Consider the following 13,471-nt stretch of genomic DNA (forward strand, 5'->3'; position numbering starts at 1 on the left):
GACTTAGTGACTGAACAACAAAATGCTATTGAACTGTTTACTTTTAAATGCTTAATTTTAAATTCTGTTAATTTCACTTAAAAAAAAGTATTAAAAGTTAAAAAAAAATACAGGCCCCTGCCTTCCTTTCTATCCAACAAATTCATGTCTTGAACCATTCAATGTGGGGTGAGGTGTGAATCAACTATTCTGCTCTGACCTCAGTCTGAACGTACCTGTCACATACCTGAGGGAAAGCAGGTCAAGAGCGAGATGTTATTAAGCCATCTCTGATCATACGGGATTAAGAAATTAACCTTGAGCCCTTATGATTCCCAACTTTCAGAAGAGAAAACTGAGTCTCAAAGATCAAGAGATGTGCCCAAGGTGAAACTGATCAACAGCAGACCGACTCCAGGACCTGAGCTCTTAAACACTGCACCTTAAGGCAGTGCTCCCTTCCCTTCTGTAGATGAGGATCCTGTGGTTCAGAGAAGTTACACAAGCCGGGGAAGTGGCAATCAATCGGGAGCCCTGAACATCCTGTGTCCTTTCTCTAGCAGATAGGAACTATTGGTTTAGCTGTTCATTCTCTCCTGTCTCCCACCCAGAAGAAATTGGGAACCGCTCACCTCAATCCCAACACCATCTCCCATCTTTGCAGAATCCCCAGAGTAAACCCAGGCAATCTCAGGACCCTGATTTCTCTTCATAACACCACAATAATAAGCTGGGGGAGTCATCACGCTCACCCACATCCAGTCCCCTTCCAGCAGGCCCAAACAGTACCCCAGGGAGCTTTCGCCAGCCCCTCAGGACACAGCCCCCAGGAGACACAGAATCTAAAAAACAAAGTACAAACTTTATTTTGTTTCTTTATAAAGGCACAGTGGCCTCTTGGTTCCCCCCGCCCACTTTTTTAACAAAATATAATAGCTTCTCCTTGAACACAAAGACCTCAAAATTGTAAAAAAAAAAAACAAAAACCAAAACCAAAAAAGAACCAACAACAAACAAAACAAAGAGAGAGACAAAGACTTTTTGGGGGTGCAGGATGGGAAACCTGGAGGGAGAGGTGGGGGCCGGGTGGCGAGGGAGGGGAGGGGAGAAGGGCAGCAGCAAACCCCAACCGAGAAGCAGTGGAGACCCCCGGACCCCCAGAGCCCCGACCCAGCCAGACCCCCAACCCATGTAAGTGCTTAAAGGAGAAAGAACACCAAAAAAAGAGGAGGGAAGGGGTAATTAAAAACTGACGGTCGTCGGGCTGGCTCCGGAGAGGGCAGAAATACCTTGGGGTTTTGTTTTGAATTTTTTCCCTGTTCTTAAAAACATGTTTCATTGAAAAAACGCTTTTTTGGCGGAGAGAGGCCAGGCACCTCCACGTCCGCTTCCCCAGCCTCCGGGGCCGAGGCCCAGCCTCACTTGCCCGGGTGCTGCCAGGCGCTCCTGCCGCCCCAGCCCCGGACTTCGGGTAGAGCGGCTTCACTCAAAGGACGATTTACAGTATTGAAAAAAGAGGTCATAAAAGAGACCCAAATGACGCCGTAAATTTTGTAAAAATTTCTCACTCGTTCACCCTCGTCTCTCTCCCAGTTGCTGCCCCGCCCCCTCCAGCCCCCAGAAGGGAGAGGAGGGCTGGGGGGCTGGTCAGGGAAGCCCCCCGTTCCCTGCCGGCTCCTCCCGGCCCTGGTCCATGGCGTCGCTGTCTGAGGCCTCCGAATCGGAGGCGGTGTCCGAGGCGTGGGCCTCGGGGCAACCGCGGACCGGCTTCACGATGACGGCTCGCCGCTGCTCCTCCTCCTGGCCCTGGGTGCCCTCGATGTGCTGGATCGCCTGGGATTGGGCGGGGGAGGCTGCCGTGAGGATGCCGGGTCCATGTGGACCGCCAGCGTCTCCAGCAGTGTCTCCCCCACCACCCACACACCCCCCAGAAAGAACCAGAAGGAAGCCTGGCAAAAGGGGCAGCCCGTTCAGAGTCAGGGGGAAAACAAACTTTAGAAGCTCTCTCATGAGCTGAATCTGGCTTGGAAGAGGGACAGTGCAGGCCTGCCTGAAGTCATAAGCCTCTCTCCCTCATTTATGTATTTCAAAAGCCTGCCTGTTGGCTTTATGGAAGGTCTCTGTTATTAATTTTATTATTCAGTTTGCCGGGTGCAACTCAAGTTCCTGGGACTTCAATGGACTTTTTTTTTTCCGTTTGGGCCTTTGGGTTGTTTCTTTCTTTGTAATGTTGTTGGGCCTCCCAAAGGGGGTCTCTGCACGAGGCTGGGCATAGCAGGGACTTCAGGCTCAACCTTCAGAGTTGAGCATCTCATTTCTTCCTCCTCCACCTCCACCCCCATCCCAAAACCCAAGAGACAGATGCAAGAACTCTGAAAGCAGGAGGCTCCGGGAACAAAGGACAGCCCCAGCAAACCCCCACGAGGGAAGGAATGGGGTCTTCCTGGCCATCCGGTCCCTCCCTCTCTGCCCCTCACCCAGGATGCAGAGATGGAAACCCATCTGGTTTCCAGACCTCCTCCCCCGACTCAATGCTCAATATCCCTGTCTCTATCCCCTCCACTCCCCCACTTTCTAATCTCCCCCCAAAGGGCCTGTTCCCAGGGGGCAGCCCGTAAGCACTGCCCTCTCCCCAGGGCCCAGGTACCTGCACGATGGTGTCCAGATTTTGCCGGGACGTTGAAACAGAGTTGATGACCGAGGAGGGGCCCATGGTGACAACGTTGATGTGGTGGGAGGGAGGGGGTGCCGGTGCCGGCACTATCACCGTGGGGTGGTGGGTGGGGGCTGGAGTGGGCAGGAGCTGCAAGACAGGGGCCCTCAGTGTCTCTGCAAAGGTTCTAGGAGCAGCCCCTTCCCTTCCGTCCATCACAGAGGGTGTGGGACAGTCCTCCAAACCATCTCCCTCTGCCCACCACCTGGGGAACCTCCACCAAACACCCCAGCAGCCCATCAACCTCCTTTACTCACAGTTCGGGGCCACCCAAATCGTGACCCCTCCCACCCCTCTTATTTTAAGAAACGAAGGCAAGGTGGTCTGGAGAGGGACTTCTGACCATCTGAGACTGCACAGGCCTTCCCTCTCCAGAGCCATGCCAGCATTTCACATTTAATAAATACAGTGGTGGTTAGGAGTTCAGACTGAATCTAGATGGCCAGGGTTCAAATCCCTACCCCACTTCACTGAGCAATCTTGGGCGTGTTAGTGAACCTTTCTGTGCCTCCAATTCCTCATCAGTAAAACAGGAGCAATAACAGCTCAGGCCTCAAAGTGCTGCTATAAGGAGTCAACATAATCATGTATGCAAGACACCTGGGAGCCAGAAACATCTACACTACTGTGACTGAGGCCCTGGGTCCGCCCCGCTGGATACCCGGCAGCACTGACGTTGGGTCTGTGAGCCCCGGCCCAGGTGCGGGCTGCCCCTGCAGGCCCCTCCCGCTCACCTGGGTCCGCAGGTGCTGCTGTTCCCGCTCTAGCTTCTCCTGGTGCAGCAGCCGGACCTGCTCCTGCTGCTGCTGCAGCTGCACCTGCTGTGCGATCACCTTGAGCTTTTCCGGGTACATGTGGGCCTCCAGGGAGCGGACCTGGGAGTGGAGCAGTGGGGCTCAGGGGCGGAGCCCTCCACAACATCTTCAGGGTTGAGACCAAAGTCCTGCACCGCAGCCCGCCAGGCCCACACTGACTCCTCTCCCTCCCGCAGGCTGTGCTCCCTCCCTGCCTACCTCCAGCCCCAGGCCTTTGCCCATGCGGTTCCCTCTGCCTGGAGTACCCTTCTCCCCTCTCTGCTCCTCCCACCCTCACAAGGAAGCTATGGGGTGGAACCAGCCCAGATCTCCCCCTCACTGATGCCCACCGATCCGATGTGGCCTTTAACACGGATGCGTGTTTACAGTGTGAGTGCCTCTGACTCATCTCCCCAGGCCCGGACAGTGACCACCACCACCACCACCACCGCCCCCCGCCCAGGGCAGGAACTTGTCTGTGTTTGCTCGCCACTGATCACCCCACCGGACACCTGACACCCAGCCCCGGCACAAATCAGGAGCTCCGAGCCGACAGCATCGCCTCCCCTGCCTCACCCCGCCCGCCTCACCTGCTCCTCCAGCATCATGCGCACCGAGCGCTCCTTGTCCAGTTGCTGCCGCAGCTCGATCATCTCCCGCCGCAGATCCTCCGCCTTCTCGTCCTCCCAGATGTCCGGCGAGCCAATGCCCTCATCTTTGTCCTCCGCCCGCCTCCGCTTGGGGGATGAGCCGCTCAGCTCCTGGGGAACCCCCAGGGGCTGATGAGTGTGTGGTGACACTGCATATACCACCAGCACCACCACCAGGGCAGTGCGGAGCTCCATTCCAGCCCCCCAAAGCTGACACACCCAGATGCACGTGCACGAGGGAGCCCCCCTGTGCAAATCCACCAAGCCAAGGCTGGAAAGGGAGGCAGAAGGGACCTGCTTTCCCAAAGTCACCCAGTTGCTTCCAGAGCCTGCCCCACTGTACTGCACTTGCCCATGGCTAAGTCAGAACCCCAGGCAGGAAGCCAAGTGCCAGAAGTAGGCAGGTCAATAGGGAAGAAGGGATCCGCAGCCACATCACAGTCTCAAGCCAGTGGTTGGGCCTAGACATGCCCACGCCAGGGAGAGGGCACAGGAGGAGGGCAGAGCGCTACCTGGATGAAGCGCTTGAGCTGTGTGTTCTGCTGCAGGAGCCGGGTCTTCTCCTGCTCCAGGGAGAAGATGTACTCTGCTGTCTGCTGGAGAATGGCTGCCTGAGGGCAGGAGGGATGAGTCAGGGACCCCAACTGTTGATGTCTCGCGAGTCTCCCCCTCCAGCCCACCTCCTCCTCCAGGAAGTCCTCCTGGCACACTCGCCCACCTTACTGAGCTTCTCTCCATCTGTGTGGGGGATGAGGGTCTTGAGGGACTGGAAGCCCGCGTTGATGCTCTGCATGCGCCTCCGCTCGTTGCTGTTGGCGATCTCCCGCCGAATCCGCCGCTCCTGGTCCCGCTGAGTCTCAGGGGTCAGTGGAATGTTGGCCAGGCTACGGGAGAACAGGGATGGGCTCAGGCTGGGTGCCCTCCATGCCTGGTTCCCAGTGGGCCCCTGTCTTCATCTCCAGAGGGTCCAAGTGTAACAGGCAAGCCGCCCCTACAGAATATACCGGCTCTGTCTGATGCCTACACCCTGCAGCATACCAGGGGGCTGATGCAGTAGCATGTTCCGAAATGCCTGGGTGTCAACGTCAGTGTGTGGACCCCAAGTCTTAACCCCATTGTCTGGCCAACAGGCCTGAGTGGGACCCGGAAACCCACATGGCTAAGAATCCCTGTGATTGGATGCGAGTGGCCTCAGGTGATAATCAGAGACATCTGCTCTTGACACCTATGAGCTCCTCACTGTGCCCCCAGGGCCCCCTCTTTCAGGGTCGCAGGCTTGAGGATGGAGGAAGATGTCCCTCCTCCCTTCCCATCTCCACAGCCACATACGCTCCTACATATGCCCCCAGCCCAGCCCAAGATGCTGTGCTAAGACTGCCAAGACAAGCCGGGTACCAGTCGCTCCAGGAAGAGGACCCAGCCAGGCCCCTCTACAGACAGTTTGTCCCCAAGCCCATCCACCTTGAAAGGCAGGCCCACCCTGGGCCAGAGAAGCGAGGCTCCCAGCACACAGCAGGCGATGTTATTGCATATTATGTGATTGCATCTCGCAGGAGAGGCAGCCAGTGGAAGGGGACGAGGCTGCAGGCTGAGAGGCGTTGGCGGGAGACAGAGCCAGCAGCAGGGCTCTGGGCCCAACGCCACTGCTCCCGAGGGGTGGGCCTGTGTGTGGCCTGAAAGAGGCAGGCTCCCCTCCCAGGCCCTCTCCTGCAACTCCCCCACCCCTGGCCTGATGGCTTCCAGATGCCAGGCTCCCAGAAGAGGCCACTGGCCCCACCCAAAGCCACAGCCCCGGCTGCCTCCTGAGGGGCCCTCCTGGGATGACCTGGTCCAGGCCCAGGCCAAGACAGCTCACACCCCCGGATCTGGGGGAACGAGGGGAGATGGTTCTGAGCAGCTTTTTTCCATCGATGGCGGAGCAGCCTGTGCTCAGAGGCAGGTGCCCGGCCCCCTCTGACCATCCCCAGGAAAAAAGGAGTTTGCTGGGAAACCGAGGAGGGTAGCGTGTCTCCCACAGCTAGAGACAGCCAAGATCTTCCTGGCCCCCCACCCACCCCACCTGTCCCACCTCATTCCCCTGAGCGACCCCCTGAACTTGCCCTTGCCCCTTCCTGAGTCTCTGCCTCCTCTCCCCACATGAGGATGGTCAGCTGGGGGTGAGCTGGGAGCAAGCTTCACATCAGCTGGTGCTAGGGGTCCACAGACCAGTCCTGTCCTCCACCAGCAGCCCCAGCATCTCCCTGGGAGCCCCCCACCTCCCCTGCCAAGATACAGTTCCCTCACAGGGGCCCATGACCCCCCATTTACAAATGGGACTGAGGGCTCAGAATGGGAGGGACGCAGTTTCCTGCTCAGACAGCCAGGCACCTGGCTCCCCGACTTCCAGACCAGGGGCACCTCACTTCTCTGTTTCCCTAACCCGACAGTGGGAAGCTTCCCAGGTGGCACTAGTGGTAAAGAAACCACCTGCCAACGCAGGAGACATAAGAGACGCGGTTCGATCCCTGGGTGGGGAAGATCCCCTGCAGGAGGAAATGGCAACCCACTCCAGGATTCTTGCCTGGAGAATCCCATGGACAGAGGAGCCTGGCGGGCTATATAGTCCATAGGGTCGCAAAGAGTAGGACATGACTGAAGTGACTTAGCATGCACCCACACAGTGGGGGTGATGGAGAAAAAGAGAAAATGAAGGTCAGAGACCGGATGCGCAGCAGCTTGCCTGCCCTTTGCCGGTGGGGGGAGAAGGGAGATCAGAACTGAGTCTGGGCTCCCAGGCCTGCCAGCGCCCTCCAGACCCTCTGCGGCAGGTGGATGGGGAGAGATGGGGCGAGATGTCCCCAGAAAGCCAACGCACCAGGTGACTCACATCCATCTGGGAGTTTCCTATTCCCCCACCCGGAGAGATACAGGGAGAGACGCCCCCACTCACCCATTCCCTGGGTTCCCTCCTGGTGATGCCCATGCATCACCAGAGATGGAGACCAGAGCTGACCAGAGCATTAAAGGGTCAAAAAGGAGCCCCACCTGCACCCCTGGGCCACTCTTGAGTGCTGCCCCTTCCAGAAGGCCCACCTGTAGAGCCTAGCCACAGAGTTACTGTTTTCTAAAAGTCTTGAGAATTAGGACTGGTGCTTTCACTGCTGGGGGCCCGGGTTTAACCCACCCCTGGTTGGGGAACTAAGATCCTGCAAGCCACTTGGTGTGGCCAAAAAAATTAAAAAATAAAAAAGTCTTAAGTTCTTAACATAATGTGCTAAAGACTCACTTTGCTGGAATTATCTCATTGAACCATCTCAACCTTCCTCTGAGTCAAGTGGCCTGATGGGATGAGGACACTGAGGCTTGGGAAGGGAACAGCTTTGGTACGTGCTGAGGCTGGGACTTGAACCCCAATCCCAGCGCCACAGGTCCAATGCCCTGACAGACAGTGACAGTCACCGCGTAGAGAGGCTATGAACAGGTGTGCACGGTCAACGGGTCAGCTCTTACTGCCATTCACAGGACTTTTTGTATTTTTCCCTGACCCCCAAGGACACCTAGTGGCTGAGCTGCAGTGAGGAATCCAGGGTTCTGGGAGGGGAACTGGCATGCCCAAGGTCCGGCAGCCACACCAGGATACCACAGGCACCTGCAGGAGCCAAAATGCATCTCCTTCTCCCCTGCCTGTGGGCGGCACCCTCTACTGAGGGCTCACATACAGCCCTGTAGCCCCCCTGCCTCCCAGCTGAGACTCACCAACTCTCCAGGCTGAAGCCAGAACTCAACAACCCACCCCCTACCCCGCCAGCCCACTCATCTGCTCAGGAAACCTCAGCCCTGGGGAGCCAACCTCTGGCCCCTCCCTTCTCCCCAGGATGCCCACGAGGTAGGGAGACACCAAAGGAGACCACAGGACCCCAGGCCTGAAAGCCCCAGTCCAGACGAAGGGGGCCTGGCTCTTCTGAATGGTCCATGCTGTCCCCTTCAGCACCAAGTCCCTCAGCCCAGCCTCCTGGTTCAGGAACTAACTAGCTGCTGGTTAAGCTCGTGCAGACTTAAAAGCTCAAAAAACAGACTTCACCCCAAAGCCACAGTTCCTCATAGGGATTTGGGCTGCCACCAAGACCAACTCACCTAAATAGCCCTGGAAGTTTCTTTAATAGAATGCAGACTAACCCAAAGTTCTGATGAGTGGAATCATGACTAACCAGGGGTTCTGAGTGCTCGCCTGCCAGGGGTTCCTATAAAGGATGGCTAATTAGCATTTCCAGCTGCTACTGTACTAGATAAAGTGGGTTTTTCTGCAAACGCCTGGAAGTTTCTTACATTTCTTTTTGAGTTTTGCAGAAGTATACCCGATTTACAGTAATTGTAAGGTCCTTCCACTCATTCACATCAACTTCAGAACCCCCAGGTCAGCAGTGAGGCCTGGTCCACAGACACTGTCTCTCTCTCCCTCCCTGACAGCCCTCAGCCAGCCGGTCTCCTGGGGTTGGGCAGCTGGTGGCAGAGCCTCCAGTGCCAAGACCAGAGCTGCCGCTTCCACTCTCAGGGTACCCCCAAGACAACCCCTCCCCTCCCTCCCCCCAGAATAACCCTGGCATCCCAACCAGAGGCTCAAGGGCAGGAAGCAGGCTCTTCAAGTCTAGATCCCAACCTATACCCGTCCCTTCTACCCAGCCCAAGTGCAAATGGGTATCCCCCATTCCCCACACCCGCCCCCCAATACCCACCCATCTCCAGCCTCAAATTAGCCATTGAGAGCTCTCATTTCACACTGCCCCAAAGTCATTCACAAACCTACCACTCAATGTCTGTGCAGAGGTGGGAAAGCCCACTTGGAGTTTTTCCTATACCCCAAAAAGGAGGACAGAAGGAAGATGACCCTCTCACTAAGGACGCCCAAGGCCCCCATCCTTCTCCTGCAGCAGCTACTGCAGCAGCCTGAGGCCCTGGCCCATGCCCATTGCTTCTATCCATACACCCTGCCTACGGTCCCAGAACAAACCATGTCCGGACTGTCCCCATCAGAAACACCCCTCCCCCCAGTTTCTCCAGCCTCTCAGAGGGAGGCCTGCATTGGGTTCTAGTGGAAACTCCAGTCCTGCCACTTACTAGCTGTGGAATCCCAAGCTTAGGCACTTTGCCTCTTGAAGCCTCAGTTTCCCCATTCAAAAAATGGGGACATATTGCCTCACTTCACAGGGCCAGAGCGAAGTTTAAAAGAGATGGAGGAGGAGGACTTCCCCGGTGGTCCAGCAGCTAAAACTCCGAGCTCCCAGTGCAGGCGGGCCTGGGTTTGATCCCTGGTCAGGAAACTAGATTCCACATGTTGCAGCTCAGTGTTCTCATGTCACAACTAAAGATCCCTCATGGTTCAATGAAGATCAAAGATCCCACATGCCACAACTAAGACCCAGCGCAGACAAGTAAACAGAAAAGTAAATAAATAAAAGAGAGAGAGATCGAGGGTAACAAGATGCTTTGCTTTTCCAGAGTCTGTACCCCAGATTCCAGAATTCATGCATCTAAGGAAACTGACAAGACTCTGTAGCACCATGAGACTTCCATATCCTAGGAGAGGGGCAACTTCTAGTTCATTGTGGTGTCTTCAATCCCAGCACATGGTGTGTGTATGCTTAGTCACTTAGCCATGTCTGACTCTTTGGGACCCCATGGACTGTAGCCCACCCGGCTCCTCTGTTCATGGGATTCTCCAGGCAAGAATACTAGAGTGGGTTGCCATGCCCTCCTCCAGGGGATCTTCCCCACCCAGGAATCGAACCTGTGTCTCTTATGTCTCCTGCACTAGCAGGTGGAGTCTTTACCACTAGCACCAACTGGGAAGCCCCAGCACAAAGTAAGTGTCTCGTAAGTACCAGACCAGGGACCCAACACACACTCCAAAGCCCCTAATTGTTCTGTAGCTCCCTGAGGGGAGCTGGCCTCTTTCTCCCTGGCAGCGGGCAGCTAAACTCTTTAAGACCACCATGCTCCTGATTCTAAGAATCCGAGCGCCACTTAACAGCTACCGGGCACTTTCCACACGCATAGCCAAGCTTCACAGGTGCTTCATTTTACAGACGCTGAGAGCAGTTAGGCAACGGGTCCAAGACCACACAGTGTGTGAGGGCGCCGCTGTCAGGTCCGCCCATTCCAGCCACCCCCACCCCCACCCACGGTCCACTGCCATTCGCTCCAGTAGAAGAGAAGCAGGGAGCCGGGCTAGTCAACAAGGGATGGAGCAAAGTCCACCAGCCTGAGAAGCCAGTATATCTGGCCAGAAGGTCCTGCCCAACCCACATGCAATCCTACCTCATCCGGCAGATCCGTCTGAAAATGAATAAACCCAGAGGCCCCAACTCCACACCCAGCACATAGGCTGACAACTGCCTCACAGCTGGGCAAGCCGGGCAGTCCCCATGCCCAAGCCTGGGGCACTTGGTCCCTAAGGAACCGCTGGATTCCTCCGAAGGGGGGCTTGGAACAGAAGCAGGTCAAGCAGGAGTCCTAGGGGCCCAGAGAGGACTGAGTCAAGGCTCAGGCTTTGTGGCCAGAGGGTCCTATGTTGCCACACCTGCCTGAGGTCAGGCCCAGGATGTCCGCTCCAGCATCTGGGGCAGCTCAACCCACCTCCTCACTGCCCAGCCCTTCCCTTCCCGGAGCAACCAGCAGTTCAGGGTAACAGCAGGGATCAGAGTTCAAGTCCCAGCCCCACCACTTGCCCTACCTGTTCCTTCGAAAACCTGGGTCCTCCACCCACACAGAAATCATAAAGCCACTTAATTAGCAGAGGAAGACTGTTAACAATTCGATGAGAGAAGTCTTGCAAAACGAGACCCTACAAGGTATTACAAGCTCCAGAATTGTTTTCTTTTTGTTTTCACTTATTACAGCTAAGCCCTCCAGGTGGAGGGACCTTGGGGAAGGGCCAACACTCAGGACTGCTGACTGCCCACCACCTTGAACTTGAGAGTAGTTAAGGCAGGAGCCCTGTGTGGGGAGAGGGGGCGGGAACGATGTATACGTGTGCAGCAACCTCCACCTAGCCTGGTTTCTGCAGCCCATGGTGTCCACCAGCCTTGGCCACACCGCCTGCGACTCCTCCTCCCTCAATCTCCGCCTTGACTGCCCGGGGCGGCAGAGCACGTGGCCCCAGCCCTGGGGAGCCATTTCTCTCCGAAAGCGGCACGGGAGGAAAGGAGCCACAGGTCCCAAACTTGGACCCGCAGAGAACAACCCACGCGGTATCGCAGTCCCGCAGAGTGTTCAGTATGCTGATACACAGGCCCTTCTAGCGATCAGAATTGCGGGCGTGTGCATTTTAACAAGTGTCCAGGGCGATTCCCCTAACCCATTCTCTTCGGCAAAGGATAGATCCCGGAGCAACCCGGGCCAAATTTAAGCAGCTCCTGGGGAGGGCTACGGATCTTGGACCACCCACCCACCCAGCCTGCTGGGCAACTGGATGCTTTCGGTTTATGACTCGGGGAGGGGCGTGAGACGCGAAAGTTTGCAGCCGAGGCCCACGTGCGGCAGGCAGAGATCCGGCGAGGCTAGGGGCGGCCTACGGTGCCCACTTCCCAAAAAGCCCCCTACCCAGCCTGCCTCTCCCATCCCGCCCGCGGGGGCCGAGCTTTGTGCGGGTAAAGCATGGCCTGGGCGCGCCTACAACTCCCACAATGCCGCACCGACGCGGCGCAGAGAACTACAGCTCCCGCGAGGCGGCGCGCGGAGGTCCGCCTACTCCAAGAGGGCTGCAGAGTCACGTCCAGGCCTCGCTAGTAAACAGCGCCGGGGCGCGGGCGGCAAGCTAGCAGGCGGCCGCCAACGTGCCCGGGTCCGCGGCGCTCCCGGCGGGCCGCGCTGGCCCCCCGGGTCCCGCCCACTCCCTCACCCCCTCTCCAGCACGCCCTCCGACCCCGCTGCAGCCCCCGTCCCAGCAAACACTCACAACCACCCGGCTCCCCGCACCCCCCTCCCCGCGCTCGGAGCCGCGGCGTGGCTGCATTGTAGCCCCTGGCCCCGCGGCCCCACGCGCGACACGGGCCCCCCAGTCCCCCTTGGAGTGGGGGGGCCCAGAGAGAGCGATGAGGAGGGAGAGGAAGGAAGCCGCCGCGGGAGGGGGAGGAGGAAGCGCGGGGGGGAAGCCACCAGCACCAAGCATGGCCGGGACTGCTGCAGAACCACGTGGGTCTGTTTGCAATTTACAAACGTCGCGACTCGCCCGCCTGCAGCGGACAAAAGTGACCGGAGCCGCTCGGGGCCCCCACGTTTCGAGGGAGGAAGGTCCCCAGACGGCCCAAGCCTGGCGCGCGGGGCTGCAGCCGCCTCGGCGGATAAGAAAGGCGAGAGGGTCCGCGGCGCGGGCCATGCGTGCGCACACGCGCGCCCGCCTGGGCGGACTGGCCGGGGGCTGCAATCGTGGGAAGGGGGTGAGGGGGAGGAGGAGTACACACCTACAGAGCCCTCCTATCACTTCTTTCTCTGTTTTCCTGAAATGTTGCAAAGAGGGCACCTTCTGAGTGGGCACCATGAAATACTCCATAGCGATCGGCCCCCCTCCTCTGCACGAGCCAGGTCCCGCGGTCCGCCGGAGAATGCAAGATGGAAATCCGAATCAAAGGGCAGCGCCGGACGGAGGTGCAGAATCGGCCGGTCCCAGATGCTGGCTGCGGCGGCGGCGAGGGGAGGGAGGCGGGCGGGAGGGGCGGGAGGGAGGTCTCTCCGGCCTGCCTCCCCGGGCGTGTGTATGTGTGTGTGTGTGTCTGTGTGTGTGTGTGTGTTTGCAGCTGATCAGATGTCTGTTTCAAGGCGGGAAACAGCTGGTGAAAACTCAGCACTCCCCTGGCCTCCTTCCGCGGAGTAAGGAATTGCATGTAAACAAAGGACTATTTGCAGCGCCCCCCGGGCGGCGCGAGGCCGGGGCGAGAGGGGCGCGGGCCCCCGGGGGTGGGTGGTGGCCCCGGTCTGCGGGCCACCCCCCACCCCAGCTCCGGGTGCGGGGGCCGCGGGCGGCCTTGGGGGCGCGGCTTGAATGGAGCGAGCTGCGGCCGAGCTACATGCGCCACTATGGGTGATGAGGTCCATCAGCTGACAGGTTGGCAAGCGTAGCAGAAAAAAAAGAAACGGCCAGCCACAGCGAGGGAGCCCAGCGTGTGCGCCCGGGGTCCGACGGGGACTGCCCGGTACAGGGTCTGCGCCCTCGAAGACCCTCGGGGGGCGGGAGCGCGCTGCTGGGCCCGGCGAAGGCGAAGGCGGCCTGGGGTGCTGCTCGGGGCTTTTTTTTTTTTTTTTTTACGGTTGCAACTGCTCGGAGAGGAGCCGCTCTGGCGCGCTCCCTCCAAGCCCAGGGC

General features: G+C 58.2%; 1 protein-coding gene across 1 annotated transcript; it reads right to left on the reverse strand.

The window, feature by feature from the left end:
* Window positions 1-822: 822 nt before the first annotated feature.
* Window positions 823-13,046, reverse strand: TFAP4 (transcription factor AP-4). Its single transcript, XM_040255741.1, has 7 exons — window positions 12,575-13,046; window positions 4,855-5,020; window positions 4,649-4,747; window positions 4,077-4,247; window positions 3,427-3,567; window positions 2,627-2,782; window positions 823-1,812 (listed from the first exon to the last, which is right to left on the reverse strand). Exons 1-7 carry the CDS (start codon window positions 12,661-12,663, stop codon window positions 1,627-1,629), a joined length of 1,008 nt encoding a protein of 335 aa, XP_040111675.1. The 5' UTR covers window positions 12,664-13,046; the 3' UTR covers window positions 823-1,626.
* Between the last annotated feature and the right edge of the window lie 425 nt (window positions 13,047-13,471).

Source organism: Oryx dammah, unplaced genomic scaffold, assembly GCF_014754425.2.
Source record: "Oryx dammah isolate SB20612 unplaced genomic scaffold, SCBI_Odam_1.1 HiC_scaffold_2, whole genome shotgun sequence".
NCBI classification, from domain to species: Eukaryota; Metazoa; Chordata; class Mammalia; order Artiodactyla; family Bovidae; genus Oryx; species Oryx dammah.